The sequence below is a fragment of the Coloeus monedula genome (assembly GCF_965178545.1).
Source record: "Coloeus monedula genome assembly, chromosome: 5".
NCBI lineage: Eukaryota > Metazoa > Chordata > Aves > Passeriformes > Corvidae > Coloeus > Coloeus monedula.
The window spans coordinates 74,613,275-74,636,144 of record NC_138785.1 but is presented as its reverse complement, the minus strand read 5'-3'; the positions used below and the strand labels follow the sequence as shown (position 1 = coordinate 74,636,144).

At 56.8% G+C, this 22,870-nt stretch overlaps 3 protein-coding genes across 3 annotated transcripts; 1 reads left to right on the top strand and 2 right to left on the bottom strand.

Moving 5' to 3' along the window:
* The first annotated feature begins 152 nt into the window (after positions 1–152).
* On the top strand, positions 153–2,966 carry PRADC1 (protease associated domain containing 1). Its single transcript, XM_082281791.1, has 5 exons — positions 153–207; positions 1,150–1,250; positions 1,550–1,659; positions 2,296–2,463; positions 2,713–2,966. The coding sequence occupies exons 1-5, from the start codon at positions 156–158 to the stop codon at positions 2,831–2,833; spliced, it is 552 nt and encodes a 183-aa protein (XP_082137917.1). The 5' UTR covers positions 153–155; the 3' UTR covers positions 2,834–2,966.
* A 598-nt stretch (positions 2,967–3,564) lies between these two features.
* On the bottom strand, positions 3,565–10,203 carry SMYD5 (SMYD family member 5). Its single transcript, XM_082281459.1, has 13 exons — positions 10,083–10,203; positions 9,804–9,912; positions 9,136–9,275; positions 8,815–8,936; positions 8,194–8,263; positions 7,931–8,035; positions 7,426–7,488; positions 7,208–7,278; positions 6,431–6,537; positions 6,142–6,198; positions 5,772–5,866; positions 5,451–5,521; positions 3,565–4,952 (listed from the first exon to the last, which is right to left on the bottom strand). Exons 1-13 carry the CDS (start codon positions 10,146–10,148, stop codon positions 4,814–4,816), a joined length of 1,215 nt encoding a protein of 404 aa, XP_082137585.1. The 5' UTR covers positions 10,149–10,203; the 3' UTR covers positions 3,565–4,813.
* Positions 10,204–13,437: 3,234 nt separating this feature from the next.
* On the bottom strand, positions 13,438–14,533 carry LOC309573376 (homeobox protein not2-like; the record flags this gene model as incomplete). The annotated part of the gene is made up of 2 exons (XM_082282274.1): positions 13,438–13,596; positions 14,402–14,533. The coding sequence occupies 2 exons, from the start codon at positions 14,531–14,533 to the stop codon at positions 13,438–13,440; spliced, it is 291 nt and encodes a 96-aa protein (XP_082138400.1).
* Positions 14,534–22,870: the final 8,337 nt, after the last annotated feature.

Below are 22,870 nucleotides of genomic sequence, written 5' to 3'. Positions count from 1 at the left end.
AGCTTTATTTGGCAGCGGACACCGCGGTGACAGCGAGCTGCCCGCGCCGGCTCGCGCGTGATTGATGGCAGCGCAGACCAATAGGAAGGAGCGCGGCGGGGGCGTCCACCAATGGGGAGGGCGGGGCGGGCCGGTGGGCGGGGCGTGGCGCAGCCATGCTGCGCTGGCTCTGGCTCTGGCTTTGCGTCTGCTGCTGCCCGGCCCGCGGTGAGTGAGGGACGGACGGACGGACGGGAGGGACGGAGCGGGGACAGGGCCGGGCCCGCGCCGCACCGACCGGCACCCCGCACCCGGAGCCCGCACACACCCCCAGCATCCCGGGCCGGCCGCCTCCCCGCTTGGCGTGCCGCGATCCCGGGATATTTTCCCTCCCGGCACCCCGGCCCCATTGCGGTTCCCCTCCTGTGTCTCTGTCCCGGTGTATTTCCCCTCCCGGCACCGCGTCGCTGTTGCGATTCACCTCCTGTACCCATATCGGAGTACGGGGGCATTCCCCTCGGAGCGCCCCCACCTAATTGCGTTTCTCCTCCTACATCCCGATCCGGGTGTCTTTCCCCTCCTGCATCCCAATCCGGATGCATTTCCTTTCCTGCATCCCAACATGGGTGCATTTCCCCTTCTGCATCGCAGTGCTGGTGCAATTCCCTCGGTGCACCTCGACCTAGTTGCACTTCCCCATCCAGCGCCTCAATCCAGCAGCATTTCCACTTGCTGCACTCTGACCCCCCCTGTATTTCCCCTCTGGGCCCTGTGATCCAGGTACCTTTCCCGTCACTGCGCCCCAGCTCCATCACATTTCCTGCTGCATCCTAATCCAAGTGCATTTCCCCTTGGTGCATTGTGATCCGGGAGCATTTCCCCTATCCCCTCCATGGTCCCACAGCATTTTCCCCTTCCCCTTGTGCACCCCAATCCCGGTGCTTTTCCCGCCCCCATCCCCTCTCAGCCCCTGGGAACTGCTGCATCTGCCCTTGGACACCCCAAAACTTTTGGGGCATTTTGGGTCCTGGGCCCAGCCAGGAGTTGGCATTGCTGAAGGGTGTGTTCCCTCCCCCATGGTTCAGGAGTGATAACTGAGAATTTTCCCCTTTTTTCAGGGATTTTGCCTTTAGTTTCCCTTGCCTCTCAGCTCTGTCCTTTCACCCCCAGGTTTACGCATCCATGAGTATTTGTACTTCCAAGTGCTGAGCCCCGGAGACATCCGCTACATCTTCACTGCCACCCCAGCCAAGGATTTTGGTGGCGTGTTTGTAAGTATTAAAAACTGAATTTGTCACCTTGGGCCCCTCCATCCCAATACTGCTCCTTGATGGGGCTCAGTGATCTGGAGTTTTGATAAAAATGGAGCTCATTGCTCTTCCATGAGCATCCTTGGCCTCAGCAGGATTCCAGAGGCAGGGATTGGCCCCAGGGCTGGCTCCAAGCGTCCCTGGACCTGGGAGCCCAAAATCTCCCCAAAACCAGCCCCCTCAGGGATGAGCAGGGCATGGGGCTGGGGAGGGGAAGCAGCTCCAATCCCCCCCGGCTCACCCTGCCTGTCTCCTCGGAGAACACAAGGTACGACCAGATCCACCTGGTCCCAGCGGATCCTCCGGAAGCCTGTGGAGAGCTGAACAATGGGGTCTTCATCCAGGACCAGATCGCCTTGGTGGAGAGGGGGTAGGTCTGGTGTCATGGGAGCTGCTGCGGGGACCCTCAGGCAGGAGGGGAGCCCTGGGCACATCTCCCCATCACCTCCAGATTATTCCTGTGGCTTTCCCCATGTGGGTAAACAAAGAAAATGTGAGGGGGTTCCTACCCTGGAGCATTTCATCTTGTATCTTTTAGCCTGTGGTAAGGTGGAAGAAACCCTGTCTGGGTTCAGATTGAAAGAGAGTAGGTTTAGATTGGACAGTGGGAAAGAACTCTTCCCTGTGAGAGTGGTGAGGCCCTGGCACAGGTTGCCCAAAGAAATTCTGGATGCGTCATATCCATGGAAGTGTCCAAGGCCAGGTTGGATGGGGCTTGGAGCAACCTGGGATGGTGGAAAGTGTCCCTGCCCATGGCAGGGGCTGGAACTGGATGAGCTTTAAGGTCTCTTCCAACCCAAACCCTTCCACGATTTTGTATTTTTTTAGGAGCGTGGGTAGCTTCTCCCTAAAATACAGACTCAGAGGAGCAGGGTTTGGAAGAGGTGTGGAATCAGGGAGACAATCCCTCGTTTGGGTTTCTCCAGGCAAGCTCTGGCACGTGCAGACTCTGGTGCTACGTGTGGCCACCACAGGTTGGTCACTGTGTGGTCACCGTGTGCCACAGGGGCTGCTCCTTCCTGTCCAAGACCCGAGTGATCCAGGAGCACGGCGGGCGGGCCGTGATCATCGCCGACAACGCCTACGACAACGACAGCTTCTACATCGAGATGATCCAGGACAGCTCCCGGCGCACGGCCGACATCCCCGCGCTCTTCCTGCTGGGCAGGGATGGGTACGTGCCCGGGCTGCCTTCCTGGGGTGGGACAGCTCACAGGAATGGCCGGGTGCCAGCCTTGTGCCCTCACAACAGGGAGGTCCCAGTGATCAGCGTGGCCCTGCCGGGCTTTGGGAGCCACATTTTGCAGGGATTCAGTCCTGGTGAATTGGCAGAGTTTGAGCTGAGTTGTGGTTTGTGCTCAGGTGTGGCTGCACTCCCAGCCCTGGCAGCTTGGGAACACCTGTCACCCCTTCCTCCCTCCAGGTACATGATCAGGCGCTCCCTGGAGCAGCACGGGCTCCCCTGGGCCGTCATCTCCATTCCTGTCAACGTCACCAGCATTCCCACCTACGAGATGATGCAGCCCCCCTGGACCTTCTGGTAGCAGCAAGAGGCCGTGGCAGATTGAGGACTTCTGGTGGATCCCAGGATCTCACCCTAAGGACCAGGTTTGAGGAAAGGATCCCAACGTGCTCCAGAGATCCCGCTGGATTCGGCGACGGGGAGATCTTTCTGCTGGGACCAGCGTGTGGCCAAGGGCAAACACCAGTGCCAGGGGGGAGCCTTGAGCCTGGCACTGCACCGTGACTGTGTGGGAGGGAGGTGAAGGCCCAGAGCAGGCCAGCACTTCCCAGGAAACATTTGACCTTGTGCTGCTGATTTGGAGGGATGCAGGACTGGCAGGGATGGGGGGGAGAGTGACACAGGCTTGATCTGTATCAGCAGGGCTCACCTGTTGTCTGTATATTTTTGTCTGAGCTAATGAAGTCTGAGTAAGTTTTAGAGAAAGGGAAGTTTCTCTTTTATTTCCAGCAGTCAGTGGATGAAGGGATAAATCTCATCCTCAAACTTTTTCCTAGTAAAATTTCCCAAGTGCCTCCTGCAGCTGGGGCAGGGCTCAGTCAGAGCTTCGTGAGACAGCACAGCCTCCAGCAGCTGTCCCCAAGGGTGAGCTGGTCACAAATCCAGAGCCCACACTTCCATAGGTGTCTGTTCCCTCGTCCCCAGACCTGTGTCCCCCTGGGACCAGTCCCAGGGTCACAGCCCTCTCTGCCCTCAGCACCCTCCAGTTTACCAGTACAAAGCACAGGGCCCCAGTTGTCACCAGTCTCAGTTTATTGCGAACACCGAAGGGGACGCGGCCCCGGGACGGCTGGGGACAAGCAGTGGGAGGCAGGGCTGGCAGTGATAGCAGTGTCACAGGTGTGCCACCCTCGGTCCCACAATCCAGCTGCCATGGACAGGGCGGCAGGAAAACAGCTCCCCAGAATCCACGGAGGAAGGAAAGAACCCCGGGTGCATCCCTGACCTGCTGCCTGTCTGTCGCTGGGAGCCGTGCTGGCCCTCCAGCCACATGGTCTGCAGGCAGGGACACCGCAGCGTGGTGTGGCCTTGAGGGTGGCAGCATGGGATGGATGACAAGGGATGTCCAGCGGGACCACTTGGTGCTGGCACATCTCCGTGTGGGACCACCGGGCACAGGGAAGCACCCAGCACATGGAGCATCCCTGGGCATGGCTGCTCCCACAAGGGCACATCCTCATCCCACAGCCGGCTGGAGGGAGGGACAACTCCCTCTCTGCAAAACCCAGAATGTCTTTTGGGTTTTGGATGACACCACAGCCCATGTCAGCTCCAGGCCATTCTTCATCCCCAAACGGGCCGGGCCTGCAGTCGCTGCCTGGGGCTCTGTGTCGTGGAAGGAGGCTGAATTGGGAAGGAGGTGCCTGCAGGGTCAGCTCCGCTCTCCCTGCTGGACTTGAGCTCTGAGCCACCCTCTAAGGGTCCCCTGCAAGATCCCCCTGCCCCTCCGTGCTGGCCAAGGCATGGGATGGAGGATATATAAGGGCCCCGGCTCCAGTGTGTGTAGATAGTGCTAATATAGACATTAAATAGTACCCCTTGTGCACAGACACACAGACACACACCCACACGTTCCCCTGGTCCCTGCAGGGTGGGAAGGACAAGCTCCTCTGCATCCACGGCCGGCACAGACACGGCAGAGTGGCCAAAAGGTGACCAGCGAGGTGTCCAGGGGCTGGCTGGATCCCACTGTCCTCCAGCCTCCACTGCAAGCACCAGCCAGCCCTGCCAGGAACTAGGATGTGGTGGAGGGCCACCAGCTCACAGCTTGTCCTCACAGGGACGGGGGACAGCCTGACACACACACACACAGACAACACGGACAGGCGGGAGCAGGGCCTGCCTCCGGCTCCCGGCTGCCCCACTCCGGCACCTCCGGCACGTGGCGCCCACCCGACCCCACAACACAACCCTGTTCTAGAATTAAAGCTGCTGTCTCTTGGAGGAACCCCCAGGCCCTTCCCTTCCTGTCCCTTCCCTCTCCTCTTGCCCGGGGCCAGGGTCACACATCTGTCATCTCATCCTCCAGCTCGGCATCGTCTGTCTCTCCTTCGCCCTCCTCCTCTTCGTCCGACGTCACATCGGCATCGTCGGCTTGTGCGAGGCACTTGGGACACGAGCAGGTAAACAAGTAGTTCTCCCTGGAAAGTGGCCAGGCAGGAGGAGACAGAGGGATGGTGTTGAGACAGGTACGATCCCACACTGCTGCTGGGCAGGGGGTTGGGAAGAGAACAGCCAGGAAGGGGCTGAATGTGTCAAACCCAGAGGAGTTTGGGGTTCCATCCTGCTGGCTCAGGACAAGGGTGATGGACATGGGGACAGTGACCACCAGCAGGAACCTCTACCCTTGAGGGGCAGAGAACCCTTGAGACTTACCCCACTCTGCAGCTCACTCCTGCAGAGAGGGGGGGATCCCAAATCCTTGGTCCCCAAGGCTACAACACTTTACAAGGAGCTCAAAGCACCACAAGCACCATGTGCTGCACACACCCCTCGTCACAAGCCCACTGAAGGTCACAGCTGGTGCACAGCCACACCCCAAGGCACACACAGCCCGGGGTGGGGGTGCTGCCCTGATGGACTGTTTGGGGTGTAAAGGGGTGTGAGCTCCCCCTCAGGTACCTCCGGGCAGCCCCTACCTGAGTATCTTGTTGCGGCTGTGTCTGCTCCGCTCCCTCTGACAGCAGTCTAAGTAACTGATGCAGATTTCCTGTGAGCAAACAGAAACGGGCTGGGCTCAGAACCACTCCCCATGATCCCAAAGCAGCAGGATTTGTTCCAGTCCCTCTCAGAGGCAGGCAGAAACACGGGGTCTGGCAGCCCCTACATAGGATGGGGATTGAATTCCTCTGCCAGGACAACACTGGACACAGGAGGTATTGGGGCTGGGGTCCATGGAGGATGGAGGGGACACAGGGGAGATGCCACAGTGTGATGTCACCCAGGCCCTGCTGTCTCACCTCTCCTGCTTCGATGTCCTCCAGAGCAGTGAGATGCAGGAGGAAGTTGTTTTCTGGGAAGGATGTCTCGGCATTGGGGATGCAGCTGTGGTTACCTACAGGCAATACAATCTCTTTGCTAAATGCCTAAGTGGCTCCTGGAACCCACATCACATCTGAGTGCATCCAAGGCAGGACTGGCCATTCCACAGCTGGGCAAGGTGCCAGAGGACACAGGGAGCAGCACCCATCACATGCACTCCATCCCATCTCATCCCACAGATGGCACGCACAAACCCTTTCTCCAGGGGTTGTAAGAAAGACAGCCAGCCTAGCACAGGACATTTCCCCCCTCACTACTGGTTTTCCTCCCAGTCCTTGTGTTACTTACAGCAGCTCTGCAGCACGTAGAGCCCTGATCCCTCGCAGTTGAGGAACTCTCCCGACTCTGCAGCACAGAGAGAGGGGTTAGAGCTTTGCATAGTCCATTCCAGCTCTTCCACACACGAGCACAAAGGGATGTCCATCAGCATGGAACACCCACAGCCAGCACTGCTTTGGGACTGGGTGCTGGAGGGTGACTTCCCAAGAGCCTTTCCCTCCCACTGGAAGGGGATGGAGGACAAAGATTCACATCCCAAGGCTCCGTGTCCTGTCCCTGCACTCCCACAGAGCCTCACCCTTCTCTATGTCCTTGTAGAGCTGGTCGATGAAGGCGTCCAGCTCCTCCCGCTGCAGCATGGGCAGATCCAGCGCGTCGCACGCATGCACCCACTGGCTCAGGGAGCTGTTGGGAAACAGGGGCACTGTCACAGTCCCACAGTGCTGTCGGGAGCAGTGGGACACTGTTACAGTCCCACAGTGGTGTCAGAAGCAGCAGGACCCATCACAGTCCCATCATGCTGTCAGGGAGTAGCAGGACCCATCACAGTCCCACCGTGCTGTCAGGGAGCAGTGAGACATTGTTACAGTCCCACAGTGCTGTCAGGGAGCAGGAGGACCCATCACAGTCCCATCATGCTGTCAGGGAGTAGCAGGACCCATCACAGTCCCACCGTGCTGTCAGGGAGCAGTGGGACATTGTTACAGTCCCACAGTGCTGTCAGGGAGCAGGAGGACCCATCACAGTCCCATCATGCTGTCAGGGAGTAGCAGGACCCATCACAGTCCCACCGTGCTGTCAGGGAGCAGTGGGACACTGTTACAGTCCCATCATGCTGTCAGGGAGCAGTGGGATGTTGTTACAGTCCCACAGTGCTGTCAGCACACAGCTGGACCTCCCAGAGAGGATCCAAGGTGGGTCTGAGCAGCCACGGTCTGGCAGAGGGGCGTGAAAGGGTGGGACACAGCCAGGATGAAGTTTTTAAGTCTCTCTCTCCTTTCCGCTCTCTTAAACCCAGCCACGTACACTCCACATCTCCACTGCCCTGCAAGGAGCGCCCACAAAGCCCCATTACCTGGTTCCTATGCCTTGGCCATTGGTCCCGACGAGGGCAAAGAGGGATCGAAAGCCTTCTGGAGTGAACCACTGTCCAAGGGAGAGCACAAAGGAACTGAGTCCAGGCCGGCCTGCAGGAGCACCTTGCTCTGCAATGCCTCAAATGCCACAGGGAGCTTTGGGGGAAGCAAGCCCTGGCCAATGCTCCTGGGCTATTTGGGAGGCAGATGCACTCACCCTGCTGAGATATTCGTCATAGAGGGCTTCGGTGAAGAGCAAGCGCAGCAGCTCCAGCTGGCCCTGGCAGGACGTGGCAGCACGGTCAGGGTGGGAGGTGCTGTGGGCGTCAGCCCCGGGCTGAGGCTGAGCCCAGCACAGGCCAGAGGCTCCGGAAGGACTCAGGCTCCTCGGCCTGCCCTGCACGGCTGGAGGCTGCTGCCCTCACAGCCGTGAAATCCACCCATTTTAGCAGCAAAAGCCACCTACTCAGCAGCTAAATATCACACTGTTCCAGCCCACTGCAGGAACATCTCCCCCACAGGAAGGAGCAGCACATCCCATGGGAGCACCACAAGGCCAAAGCCCTCTAAGCAGCCCGCTTCCCCACTGGCAGGGCCCTCCCTCCAAGCCTGGAATTCCCAGTGTTTCCCATCCCCGCTGCAATGAGGCTTCTGCACCTGTGGGCTCACAGACACAGGCAGGAGAAGGAAGGCTCAAGGATTCAAGAGCTGCTGGGTCTTACCTTAAATTTGTCCCCCAGCAGCTTGTGCACAATCTCCTCTTCTTCATTCGCTGTCTTGCTGCAGAACTGGGAGAAGGCCTTGATCCACCACTCCTTGTCTTTAGCCTGACAAAAGAATCAAGCAGAGGCATTGCACCAACACCACTTTCCTCCACAGCCCAGAGAGAGGGAGATTTGTCAGAATAAATGCTGAGAAAGCCAGGCCAAGGAAACAGAGCCTTGGGAATAACTTCCACAACAGGTAACAAAACCACCCACTGTACCTGTTTGATGGTGGCAACCATCCTGGCCATCAGCATGATGCTGGAAGTCTCCGGGGGATAATGCATGTTTCTGTGGGATTAGGATGGAGAAGAGATGAGCAGGTCAGGGCTGGCATGGGAATGAAAAGCTGGAGGGAGGCAGAGGCAGCTGCTATATGTGTGGCCAGGCCTGCACTGATCCATCACACCAAAGTGGTCAGTGCAGCACCGCTGTGTGGGGATCCAGTGGAGAGGAACCTGCAGCCACCTTCCTGCTCCAGCCATACAAACAATCCCCTTCCATGCTGGTAACTCAGCTGGGGCTTGGGACAAGGTTTGGGTCAGGGATGTTGCTTATCCCCTCTGAGGCCATTTTTTTTTGAAAGCAGGGACAGAAATTTATGGGCCCATGAGACGCTACAAGGAGGATCTCCCAGAGGGTGGAGATCTGCAGGAGCACCATGAAACGGCAGGAGTGAGGGATGTGCAGCTCAGTGCTTTGTAGCTCTTGACTGGGAGAAAAACAAGGAGTGCTCAGCTGCGTGTCCAAACCCTTGGGCTGCCAACACCCCATCACCCAACCAGCCAGCCCAGGAGAGCCACCTCCCCTGGCTGTGGAGCAGCAGGCAGGTCAGGCCCTACCTCCACGCCTCCTGCAGCTTGTTGAGGGGGTGCGTGGGGTCGTCCCGCGATGGGCCGAGGCAGAGGACCTGGTGGTACTGCTCCAGAGCTGCCTGCCTGCATTCTGCACTGCAGTACGTCACCTAGAGCGAGGGACAGCACCGGCATTGGCTGTGGCAGCAGGAAAAGGGGCTCCTAGAGCCAGCTGTGCCCCCTCCCTGACCAGCAGAGCCCTGGTTCTTTAGCCCATAGCATGGAAAGGCAGACAGCACAAGAGCCTGGCTGGATGGAAAGGACTCAACGATCCCAAGAAGACCATGGTGGCTCCAGGCAGTCCCGTACCTGGCAGCGGGGACACTGCTGGTGCAGGTCTTTCCGGATGCTGCACTGCTCCGGGTGAGGCAGCACCAGGGAGCTCTTCCCCAGCAGGCGCTGGGCGTTCTCCTCCGCCGTCTCCAGCGCCCGCAGGCAGTGATCACAGGCTGTGGGGAGACAGGAAGGAAGGATGGGTGGGTGGGTGGATGGATGGATGGATGGATGGATGGATGGATGGATGGATGGACAGACACATGCCACAGGAAAGCCTTTGGAAAGGAAAGAGGCCAGAACTCAGGGCAAGACAACAAGACTGGTACCAACATCAGAGAGGAACAAGGGGGTGGGGCTTAAAGCAACCTGCGCTAGGGCAAGGTGTCCCTGCCCACGGCAGGGGTGGAATATGATCTTTAAGGTCCCTTCCAACCCAACCGAACCCAATCCATTCCAAGATTCTATGATGGCACCTGACACATTCTTCCAGAGCTGGTGGAAGTCACCATCCCTCAGACAACACCTGAACTTGTCAACAGTTTCGTGCAAAAGTAGAAAAGGCAGCAGGGCCACCTTTACAGAGGTACTAAGACAAACCCGAACCTTTCCCTTGGTACAGGGCAGCTCCTCTGGGGCCCCGCGGTCACCTCACCAGGACAGGTGACAGGGATGGGGACGTGCCACCAGCGCCAGCCGCTCACCTCGGTAGTTGTACAGGGCGTTCCAGAGGAACTGGGATGACACCACCGGCCTCTCCACGAACACTGTTTCCCCTTTGCGGATGTTTTTGGTGGCGAACAAGCCCTTCCCCTGTCGAGGGACAACCGCGGGTCAGGGACGCGCCCGAAGCCGAGTCATACCCGGAGGCTGAGGGAACCGCTCCATCCCGAGGGGACCCTGTGGGCTTCGACTCCCTCTGTCCCCCCAGGCTGGGCGGGAAGGGAGGGACCCTCACGGAGGGGAGACCGCGGGCTGCTCACCTTGGCGCTGCTGATGAACCGCGCCTCCGCCGCAGCCCCGGCGTGTCCCCCCGCCGCGGCCGCCATCTTCGGGCGGCGACTTCCCCGCCCTGACCCGCCGGGCAGCGCCTCTTCCTCTTCCTCCTCCTCTTCCTCCTCCTCCTCCCCCGCCCCCTGCGCCCCTCAGGGGCCCGCGCTCGCCATCGCCCCCCTCAGCCCCGGGGCGCACGGGGGCCGGCGGCCATCTTGGCCCCCCCTTTCAAAGCCCCTGCCACCGTCTGAAAACACCGTCAAAACGCCCCAAAACGGGGCCGGGACGCTCCCACTGCCGCCCCTAATCGTACAAGAGTTTGCTGTTTCTCCCCTATTATTAATTATTATTTAATGGTAGAGGAATAGCCGTCACAGCCCTGTCAGGCGGGAACACAAGTTGCCCCCTCACTTGAGGTCTCCCCTCGTGGAGAGAGGAGGCATCGCCCACTGCCTTGCGCACCCAAAACTGGCCCGACTTTCCCCAAAAAAGCCTTCAAAACACGCTACTGTGGCCAGTCTGCCCTCGCTACCTCCTGCTTGGGGGTCTGCAAAGCCTTGGAGTCCACGGAAATGCCTGTTTGGTTGTATTTACTAATTCAGAGCGCTGAGGCTGAGCCCCGCGCCTTGCTGAGCAGGCGGCGGGAGCACGGTTGGGAATTTGGGACGATTCCGTATTCGGGGCTTTGGGGAGTGATTTGGTGTCACTAGATGTCACTGTCGGCTCGTGGCGGGGACACGACACCGGGTGACAAGGCTGAAGCTGCCCCCTCCATGCCCAGAACAGCAGCTGGAGCACGGCCGCAGGACTGGACACTGACCCACAGCGTAGCCGCAGGGCCGGACACTGCTGCGGCCACCCGGCCGCGTGACAAGGGACAGACAGGCTGCCAGGGCCACGCTCCCTGGCCGTGCTGTGGGATCCAGCGCCGGTGGAGCCAGCGCAGGCTGTTCTCCATCACACTGCCCATGGCAGGGGCGACAAGGACAAGGCACAGGTGGGACAATGCTGCCGTGACTCCTGTTCCCATTACATCCTCAGGGAGTCATGGAATATTTATGTGGGGAAAACCCTCTAAGACTAACGAGTCCAGTGTTCCCTGGCACTGCCAAGGCCACAGCTGAGGCATGTCCCCATGTGACACATCCACACAGCTTTTAAATCCCCCCCAGGGATTTGGACTCCACCACTGCCCTGGACAGCTGTGCCCGGGCTGGACAGCCCTTTCTGTGAATGAATTTTCCCCATTATCCCATATAAACTTCCCCTGTCACAACCTGAGGCCGTTTCCACAGTGATTTCTTCATGGAAACAGTGGGATGGGCATTGGACGGGGCTGCCCAGGGAAGTTTGGTGTCCCCATCCCTGGAGGTGTCCAGGGAAGGCCTGGACGTGGCACTCAGTGCTCTGGGCTGGGGACAAGAGGGGGATCGGGCACGGCTTGGACTCGATGACCCTGGAGGGATTTTCCAGCCTCAGTAATTCTGTGATTCCTCTCCTCCTGTCCCTGTTCCCTGCGAGCAGAGCCCGACCCCCCTGGCTGCCCCCTCCTGTCAGGGACTTGTGCAGAGCCACAAGGTCCCCCCTGAGCCTCCTTTGCTCCAGCCTGAGCCCCTTTCCAGCTCCCTCAGCCGCTCCTGGGGCTCCAGAGCCTTCCCAGCTCCATTCCCCTCCTGGACTCGCTCTAGCTCCAGCCCCTTCCCAGCTCTGTTCCCCTCCTGGACTCCAGCCCCTCAGGCTGGCAGAGCAGGAGCTGCAGAGAGGGTTTGGCCACATCCACCTGCAGACACAGGTCCTTGTTCTCCAGGAGCCTGAGCACCCCATACTCACCGGGCACGACTTGTCTTAATGAAAATGTAGTTTTATCTCTGCAGGAACCAGCCCAGAGATAATAACACCCTTCATCTACTTTGATATGGGGTCATCAGTCAATTGAAAAAAAAGATCTTTAGTATATCTTTTGTCCAAAACAGTTTATTAAGAAAAAAAATCCTCCAACTCTTTTGAGAAGGATGAAAATACATTTGGTTTCACTTTTTTCTTACTAATTTCAACTGAACATTAAAGTGAGTACTTGGAAATTTTTCCTTCTGGTTTTTTTTTTGGCACTCATTCCATCTCTTTTTTTAAAATTAACTTGATTTTTATTAAGGTAAATAAATAAGTGACACTTATTAAGGCAAAAAAAAGAAGATATTTCTATAAATAACAATATAAGAGTAGAGTGATATACAGTGTTCTAGGTCAGGAAGAGACAGAATTATCCTGAGCTGATGGGCTGTGGTGGCTGCTACCCTGAGCAGCCGTAGGAAGGCAAGGTGACAGCCTGAGTCCTTAGTCCTGACCCCCCAAAGCCCTCCCTGCCCCCCAGAAATCCAGCTGGTAACTGCATCGGGCCGCTGCAGATGTGCTCCGAGCACTCCAGGTGCTGTGTCCCAGGGCACCTGCACGGATAATGAGGAGAGAACAGAGCAGCTGCCGTCTGGCCAGAATGGCACATCTGGATGCGGGGCAGGGGGTCGTCTGAAGCAGCAGAGGTGTTGGGAAGCTGGTTTTTACAGCAGCCTCCCTCCCTGCACCTCGGCCAGCCCGGGGCCTGGTCCCTGCAGCAGCAGCAGCAGCGTACACACCTCGGGCAAGGACAGCAGTGCCAGGGGACAGAGACCACTGGGCTCTGAATCTGGGTTTGGGAAGCCGTAAAAAAGGCACAGGTAAACCAAGGCACTGACAAGAGGAGGCACCTCTGCTCCAGGGCAGGATCAGACCCTGCTCATCGCATTGCAGGAGCAACGGGTCTGCGGGTGGGAGCAAAGGGCTCCCCAGTCTGGGGGTTTTTGGTTGTGATTGCTCTGAGCATCAAACACGGGAGTCAAGTTAAGGAAAAGCAATCAGCGAGATTCTCCTCACTCCTCAGAGCACACTGCCACACATAACATATGTGACCCTGGTTTTAAATGCCCTTGTGCTCAGAGCAATCAGAGACAGCATCCGATTGTCTGCCCAGCATCAGAGACTCTCTGATTATCACCCCAACATCAAAGTCACCCTCTGATTGTCACCCCAGCACCAGAGATACCCTGATTGCCACCCCAGTCTCTCTGCTGGAATTTTTTTGTGTGTCTTGGTGCTTCAAGAGCAAACAGGAGATCACCTGCCATCAAGTGATGAAGCCCCAGGAGTTACAGCACAGGGCTACCAAACAGCAGCCGAAGAAATTCAGGGGGGTTCCCTCCAGCTGGCTGCAGTTTAGTCCTGTAGCTCCAGCTCTCAGATGAGTCTCGCTTGGACCAAAGCAGCGCAGACACATCCCCAGGCATCAAAAACCAGCCCAATCTCCTCGGCTGCTCAAAGCTCCACGTCCACGGTGTCCTCCTCGTGCTCCTTGCTGTCCGTGGAGTCGGCACTGGCAGGCTGGATCACCCCAAATTGTGAAAGCTTTGCTGCCTTCTGCTCCATGCTCTGCTTCCTCCACTTGATCCTCCGGTTCTGGAACCAGACTTTCACCTGGATGAGAAAGGCACGACAGCTTAATCCAAGGGCTCCAGGAACCCTTTTCCAATACCACATGCTTCTGTGGTGGATATCCCCAAAAAGCAGAGTTCCTTGAAATGGAGACATGCATTATTCCCTCAAGGAATAGTGAATGAGAACAGGAGGAGGTGAAACTACAGAGGGCAGAGCGGTGATTGGAAAGGATCAGGGGAGAGGGGGATGCAGCTGCACTGAGGAGATTCTGGCCAGGGAAGTGAAGGCAGCAGCTCCCTAAGGAGCCCCTGAACCCATCCCCAGGACTGCAGCTGCCAGAGGACATGATGAGACCGCCGAAAATTATCCCTTGTCCCCCCAGAACTGGCCTTGCTTTGCTCTCCCTTTTCCCCAGCTGAATTTAGGTCCCGCTGTGGAAGATCACCTGGCTCGTTCTTTCCATACTAAACAAGCAGTTTATTGTGGCAGGAGCAGGAACTCCTTGGGAAGAGCAGGGAAATAATTATATCGAGTGTCATGAAAGGACCCTTGAAACACAGTCTCCAGAGGATCGTAACAATGCAGACACATCAACCAACCCAGCTCGAACTCTAAAGCACAGCAGGGCTGTGTTCCTGGATGCTTTTTGTTCCACTTCATGGATTCAGAAATCTTATCCAGAAACCATCCAAACTCCAGGCACAACTCTTCAATGTCACCTGGCAGCAGGGTGTCCCACGGGTCACTTTGCACCGTGTCCTCCTCCCACCGCGCTTCCCAGCAGGAACATCACCACAGAGCAGCCCCAGGATCAGTTCGCCAGCCCAGCTCCCACATCCCTTACCTGAGTCTCTGTGAGATGCAGAGTTGCAGCCAGGTCCACCCTCTCCGTGCCCACCATGTACTGCTGCTTCAGGAACTCCTGCTCCAGCCGCTCCAGCTGCTCTGGTTTGAAGACTGTGCGGACCCTCTTCATCTTGCAGGGCCCCCCCGACCTCCAAGGCCCAGCGGGGCCCAGCGAGTTGGTCCCGACACAGTGAGACAGCTCCAGACCTGTGAGAAAGCAGAAAAAATTGAAGGGGTCTGCACTAAAGGAGCTGGGAGAAAGCAGCAAAACCAGCAGGGATGTCCCTGCCCTGTCCCTGCCTACATAACCTCATCTAGGCTCCCTTTCCCATGAAAAGCTGGAGCAGAAGACCTTTTGAGGGTCTGTCCTATGGTTTTACCCTCAGGGTCCACCAAGGACAGTCCTGGACATGCCACCAGACCCAAAGAAATCTGCACTCAGTGAGGTGGGCAGAATTTGCCCTCTGCCTGCTCAGGATCTTTGTAACAGGATAATAAATTGCATCAAGAGCTGCAGAACAAAAATCCCATCTCTGTCTCATGAAGCCCCAAATCACAAATGTTCAAAGTTTGGGGGAGTTTACCCCAGACTGTCCCCTGATTTTACCCTTCCCTTGGCACATGGGCTCAGTGTCCAGGATCCAGCGTTCATGCAGGACCACATCCTGCACCTCTGTTCCCAATAAAGTTCCCAGCGTGCTGAGGATTTAGCAGGACTAACAAGTGTATCTGGCCTCCATCTCCTCTCCAGCTGTGGCCTGAGGATAACCGTAATTAGCATAAATTAACATACAATCCAACACCAGCACTACCTCGGCACCAGCTGGCACCTGACTAAGAGCAGTGGCGTCTCCCCTTCCTCGATCCCTCATCCTCCCTGATCCAGGTGATGTCCCTGCTCACTGCAGAGGGGTTGGCCCTTGAAGATGCCTTCCAAGCCCAAGCATTCTGATGCCATGCCCAGGTGATTGTGCTGGAGAACTCCTCCAGGGCTCACAGCACAGCGTGGAGGGTTTAGGAGGCAGGGAAGGCCACCACTGCTGGCACCACAGATTCACTTTAAGATAATCCACTAATAAGAACCGGTGGGATTTTCCCTGTGGAAAGCACCGAACACACTGGCAGCACCAGGCCATTAGGGCTCCCCATCTCTGCTGTTCCAAAATATTGTGGCCAGCCAGGTTGCTCTAAATTTTATGGAAATACTGCACATAATGATCCCCATTCACACCTGCTACTTATCTCTCCTTTAATGACTGACGTTGTCACGTTCTCCAGGCACAAACCTGCACCTTGACCTACTTATTTTCATTAATTGGGTGTAAGTTCTGCGTGTGTTTAAGGATTTGTGGGATGGAGACCTGACAGCTTAACAGCTGTAATTGCACCTAAAACTATTTTCATCATTAAAATCATTTCACCCATCACTTTTTGTTTCTATTTTAACACTGGGATAATGGCAAGTGTAATTTCCAACATGAAATGCTGAGTGGAAATAGCTCTGTGAATTGTTTAACTGTGTTTTCATACCTGTATGTTTGATATAATACAAAGATTAACACAATTCTGCAGATGCTGTCTCGTGAAAGAAATATATAAAATAGTTGTGCTAAGTACTTAATAAAAGATCAGCAAATACTTTTGGTATCTGAATACTGTAGCATCAGGATCAAATCTGGAGTTGCTTATACATATGGAATATGGGCCTGGCTGCAGGTTTTGCCTGGACAACAGCAAGATCACGCTCTGAATGCTAAAAAGGAATACTTAATTTCAAAAAAAATACTCTGAGTAGAGATATTTTGTTAAAATCAATTGATGGTTGTCTTTACAAAGTTACAATGAAAATAGAGCCTGATGGATCAGGCAGTATCATCCATCACCACACTGTAAATTTTACCCACAGATCAGCAAACACATTTTTCCTTAGATGATTCTGCACTAAAAATATGAAGTTTTGAGAGCCAGGTGCCACAAAACACTTGGCAGTTTCACTTCTGTGAGTGAAAAATTGCAGAGAAAGGAAAATTAGAGAGGGATCAGGGCAAATTTGGGAGAAGAGGGACCCACACAACAGCAGAGGTGAAGAAATTAATTTTTGGAGTGAGGGTTTGGGAAATTACAGCAGGGTTTTGATTAAAAGTCTGTCAGTGAAGTGCCTTCCTGATGTATGAAAGCAGAAATAAATGCCAGTGTGTGTAAACCTCACAGAATCACAGACTGCTTTGGGTTGGAAGGGTCCTTAAGGATCACCCAGTTCCAACCTCCGACACCTTCCACCAGCCCAGGCGCTGGAATACTCTTTTTACTGTCACTTTACTATTAAATCTAGTCCAAGTTTTTGTCTCCATCTCAAATATAAACAGTGAGTTTGGATATTCTGCACCAGTTTCTGGGCTGGGGACTGAATGATGGATTAGTAAAATCCCGTCGCGTCTTTAGGAATCAACCACAGGCTCTTTCTCAGTGTTCAGAGACATCAGGTGTGTTAGAAACTGCCTCGCAACATAAAAAAAAAACCCAAATAAACAGACAACCCCCCCCAGATAAAACGTTCATTGTTTGGTCCCGCTATATTGATCACTTACAGAGGAGAAAAAAACCTCGAAGGAAAGTTTTCCCCCACCCTCTCCATGTCCCCCAGCCGCAGCCCAGCGCTTCAGCTCGGGGCTGCTCCGGAGGCTGCGAGGAGTTGAACTGCAGCGGCAGCGGGGGAACGCAGCGCTTTGCGGCGGCCCCGACCCCGTCGCTTCCCAGCGGGAGGTGCCGGCCGAGCTCCCGGAGGCCGCTCCCGCATCCCTTCCCCGTGCGCGGCATCCCCGCTCCGCGCCCGGCCCCGCACCCCCGCCCGGCCGGACCCCGCTCACCTGCACCGGGCCAGCCCCAGCCCCAGCCCCAGGCGCCGGGCAGCGGCCCCAGCGCCAGCCCCGCTGCCGGTGGCGCTGCCGGGGCCGGGGCCGGTGCGGGACCCGCCGCGGGCCAGCGCGGGGCCGGCCCGGGGCTCACAGGGGCGGCGGGGCCGCGGCGAGGCGGCTCCCGGGCGAGCAGCGCTTCGATGTGGAACGGGGTCTTGGGGGGCGGCGGCCCGGGCCGGGGGAGCGCCGGGCTCTGCAGCATGGCCGGGCCGGTGGGGCCGCCGCCGCCCCGAGCGCTTATATGGAGGGCGGGGGCCGGGGACAGCCGCGCTCCTATGCAAAGCGGCGGCGGGGGGGCGGCGGGGGCTGCGCACACCCCGCTGGCTGCCACAGCACCCCGCAGGCACCCCTGCTTCCATGCTGACACCCCACAGCCACCCCTGCTTCCCCACTGACATCCCTGCTCCCCTACTGACGCCCCACAGCCACCCCTGCTTCCCCACTGACATCCCTGCTCCCCTACTGACACCCCACAGCCACCCCTGCTTCCCTACTGACATCCCTGCTCCCATGCTGACACCCCACAGCCACCCCTGCTTCCCCACTGACATCCCTGCTTCCCTACTGACACCCTACAGACACCCCTGCTTCCACCCTGGCACCCCCATGGACACCCCTCTTTCCCTGCTGTCACCTCCACTGTCACCATGTGGACACCTGTATCTTCCCCTACAGTGACCTGTGCTCTTTCCCCGTGGACCACCACACCAACACTGCCTCCTTCCCCATGGCTGCCCCACGGATAACGGTTCCCTCCTCATGGACCCCCGCACCAATACCTTCCTCAGAGACATCCAAAACAACACCCAACCTCCTTCCCAATGGACACGTCACACCAGCACCAATTCCTTCCCCACGGACAGCCACAGGGACACCTACGGTATCCCCCAGGCCCCATTCCCAAACTGGCCCTGATATCCGCAGGCCTCACAGGAGCCCCCACACCATCCCCCAGCCACACTCCTCAGGGCATGGGCCCCAGGACGCGCTGTGCCAGCACGTCGTGCCCCTGTGCCAAGGGGGATGTGTCTGTACCTGTCCAGGTGTGCCGGAGTGTGTCGGAATATCTGGGATATGGACAAGCACCTCGGGAGCTCGCAGAGGGTCCGAGGTGACTGTGCTCTGGAAATGGAACTGGTGCCGTCCCTGTGTGACACCCGCGGAGCCAGGCACAGCCGCGCCGGCTGATGGGGAGCTGTGGATGGCACAGACACCTCTCCCAGGTGGGATTCCTGCTCAAATCCCAACAAATTCTCACTGGAAATTCACTCCAGCGTCTGCAAACACAGAGAAATCCCGGAGTCTCCAGGTTAATAAACACAGAGCAAAAATCCCCTGTGGTTTAATAACCCAGCATTAACCATCCCTGCATGCACAGGCTCACGAGCCATATCCAGTAAATCCTGCTTTAAATAGGGATTCATGCCATTTAAAGTTTCTTTTCCCTGCACAATCCATAGAAATAATTATCAAAATCTCTGTATTTTTGAGCATTTCAAAGCAGATGGGAATACACAGGCAGGATTATCCTGCTCACGAGGAAGCACCCTGGTGATGGCTACAGGATCCTCGGGGAGGAGGATGCCTGCAGGAGACAAAAGAGTCCCTTAAGTTTGCCTTTAAAACACGTTTTTTCCTGCCTTTTAGCATCCTGTCTTCCCCAGCAGCTTCCAAATAAGTGAATAAATACAGCTGCTGCTTTATTGCTCCCTATCCAAACAGGCAGCTCTGATCCTGCTGCCGTGGAACCACGGCCTTAATTGGAATCACACGTTCAAAGCTGGGCGAGTGCTGAAGCCTCTCCCAAAAAACAAGACACCTTGGAAAAAAAAATCCTTGGAGATTCACAGCTCTTGGCTTTGCTGGCACAGAGGGTGTGTGGGATTGAACACTGGTGTCATTAGATGAGGTTTTGGGTTGTTTTATTAAAAGCTTGTTAAATCAATTCATGATTTTTGCTCATTATAATGAGTCCTGACTGGTGCTGTGACTCCCACTGAAAGTGATGTCAGAGCTGCTGCGGTTGTTAAAGGATCTGTGTTGAGGCTGTTGGGATGGGCGGGCAGGGCAGGGCAGGGGTGCTGATGGATCCCCCTGGCAGGATGGGTGGACAGACAGATGGACAGGGAGCTGCCAGGATGGACAGGGAGCTGCTGGGATGGATGGGGAGCCACTGGGATGGACAGGGAGCCGCTGGGATGGACAGGGAGCTGCTGGGATGGACAGGGAGCCGCTGGGGTGGACAGGGAGCCGCTGGGATGGATGGGGAGCTGCTGGGGTGGACAGGGAGCCGCTGGGGTGGACAGGGAGCTGCTGGGATGGACGGGGAGCCGCTGGGATGGACAGGGAGCCGCTGGGATGGACAGGGAGTCGCTGGGATGGACAGGGAGCTGCTGGGGTGGACGGGGAGCTGCTGGGATGGACAGGGAGTCGCTGGGATGGACAGGGAGCTGCTGGGGTGGACAGGGAGCTGCTGGGGTGGACAGGGAGCTGCTGGGATGGACAGGGAGTCGCTGGGATGGACAGGGAGTCGCTGGGGTGGACAGGGAGCCGCTGGGATGGACAGGGAGTCGCTGGGGTGGACAGACGGATGCACCACCAGCCAAACCCCAGCTGACTTTTCCCTTCGGCTTCTCCTGCTCGGCCGCAGGCGCTGCCTAATGATGCGTCCTGTTTCCCATTAGTGCTGTGTGCTCAGCTAATGCATTTTGGTGGGAAAGCTGGAACTTTTCACCCGCTGGTAATGACTTGGGAAATGTAGCACCCAGCAGCCAGGCAGAGCGGGGGGCTCGGGCCGGGACCCCCACCTCCCCTGCCCACACCAGCTCCAGCCACCAGCCCCAGCACCTCCAGAGAAGGGAGATGAAAGGATGGGATCTGATCCTCTTGGGTTTTTTGGTGGTAGTTATTTTATTTATTTTATTTTATTCACTGTATTCTATTCATTATATTTTATTCCCGTTTTGTTTTTCAAGAATGTAGAAAATAAAAGGGGCAGAGGGAGAGTCTCTTAGGAGGAATTTCTTAGGGAAGGGGTAAAAAAAAAATCCCAACAACAAAACAACAACCAAAAAAGCCCCCCAAAAAGCCCCCAGCCCTTTGTAAACATCCCCCCTGAGCAAAGGGAAGGAGGTGAAAAGCATTTCCTGATAACTCCATTAAAGAATGAGGCTGCATTAACATTCCAAGTCCCTCGACAAGAGATGAAAGTGGGGAACTCGAGTTCAGCCTCTCCTGCTCCAGATGTTATTATGGGCTCCCTGAAAGGTTTTTTTATTTCTTTTTTTGCAAAGAGACAAAGATGTTGCCTACTTCAAACGGGGCTAATTGATGCTAATGACTATCAGATAGAGGGGGGGCCCTTTTCCCCCCTGCCAAGGGGAAAGAGAGAGCGCATTTTACAATCCCCCCATAGAAAACGCCCCACTCTTCAATCCAGGTTGGTGCTTTAGGGATTTTTGTTCCTCCCTGGCTGCTGCTTTCTCTCCTCCTCCTCATTCCCCCCCTCCCCGCTTCATCTTTTCTGTCCCCCTTCTTCTGGGCACCCCGCAGCTCTCACTTGTTTGCCCATGAGAAATTTCACACCTCGCCTCTCCGCCGGTGAGGAGAGCCCGGCTCCATTTCCATCCCTCCTCCAGCCGCAAACCCATCCCAGCGGGGCGAAAGAGGTGGCGGAAATTTCCCCAAACCCACAGCAAGCACACGCGAAAACGTGACGGGGATTTGGTGCATCTGTAATCCGAGGCGTGAGTCCTCCTGCCGGCGGGGAAACACCGCCTGGATCGGGAGCATCCTTTCAGTCAGGGGGAGGATGGATCCCGGGCTCCCGGTGCTGCCGAGCTCCTGCTCATCAGGGTAACTGGCCCGGCACCACCAACCTGAGTGGGCTGAAATCCTGAGCTCATGTCTTTTAATGAAAACTGCCTTAAAAATGGGATTCTGAGCACCAGATTTTGGCCTCATGTCAGATTTTTGCAACGGTTTCTCCTGTGCTAATCCACAGTACCAATAAATAATAATCCATAAACCAGTAATGGGCAATCAGGAATGTCCTCAAACCCCGTGGCTCCTTGAGCTGGTGATTTGCCCCTTTCCAGACTGGATCCCACGGAATGCTCTAGGCAGGGGGGAGTGGGGATCCATCTTTGCCGTGAGAAGAGGAGCACAGGTTTTCTCCAAAGAGGGTAACGGATGCGTTCCTGTTCCTTCACCGTAACGCCCAGAAAACATAAATTCCTCTGGCTAACAGCAATAACCGTGGGTGCTCTGTGCGCTGGGAGCACCTGGAAGTGGGTGCCGAGGAGCCACCCTGCCTCAGCTTTGTCACCCTCAGCCAGGCCCCGGGGGGCTGCAGGGAGCTCCAGAACACGATGCTGGAGTCGACTGCTCTTGGCAAATCCCACCTGTCCTGTTGCAGGAGGATCCAAGTCACCTCCTGGATCCTCAGCACCGCGCAGGGTCCCACCGACAGCCCCAGACTGGGTGAGAATGGGAGCGAGGGCAGCACCCTGCACTCTGAGGGGGTTGGAGAGCAAGGGGAGCCCGGGTTCCAGGTGACAAGGGCAGGCCACCCCCAAAGGACCCCTGCCAGAGCCCGGTGTCAGTAGCAGCATGAGATGGACAGAAGTTAGGAACATGCGAGTTTCATGGAAGAATTTCGTCCCAAACGCTGGCCTGAAGAGACGTCTGTCCCCATTTGCTCCATCCCTGTCACCTCATTTTGTCTCCTGCCTGCCAAACCTCCCCAGGAGCCCACTCAACATGTCCGAGGCCAGGCTGGACAGGTTTGGAACAATCTGGGACAGTGGAATGTGTCCCTGCCCATGGCAGGCGGTGGAACGAGATGGTCTTCAAAGTCCCTTCCAGCCCCAACCATTCCATGATTCTGTGTTCATGCAGTGGAAAATTCCCCCAGCAAACCCCAGGCCCTTGGTTTGTGCTCCGGGGGGAGGCAGAGGACAGCATCCCCCAGTCCCCAGCCCAGACAGCCAATACACACCCGAGCCGCCCTTCAGACACCGCTCCCCGGCTTCATTGTCAGGTTAATTTGGGATAATGGCCTGCAAAGCACCTCAGCCCCATCCAGGCCTCATTAGCACTTGATAATATCGAGCATCCTGAGGAATTACGGCTTTTCCCCCTCGTCCTCCCCGGGGCAGGGTCCCGCGCCCAGCCCGGGCTGATTCATCCCCCAGGCGGGCATGTCCAGGCAGGAGCCGAGGGCAGCCCCCGGAGCCAGGCGGGGCTGGGCCGGATTCTGCCCCAGCTCTTCCTTGGGGAGATTTCCATGATCCCAGCGGGCTCGTTCCTCCGTGCCCCACCCCTCGCTGTCACATCTGGCCCCATATCTCAGCCAGATGCGGGGTGAGGGAGCGGGACGTGCTGCACCCCACCTCCCTCACCCTGCCCGGCTGCCTGGGGTCCCTCCGGACACGGCGTGCCTCGAGTGCATCGGCTGGGTCCGCGGTGTGGTTGGGCTTACTGTAAGTCTCCTCCAAACACAGAATTCCGTGATTCCATGGGGCTACATCCAGCGGACAGCAAAGTCTGGG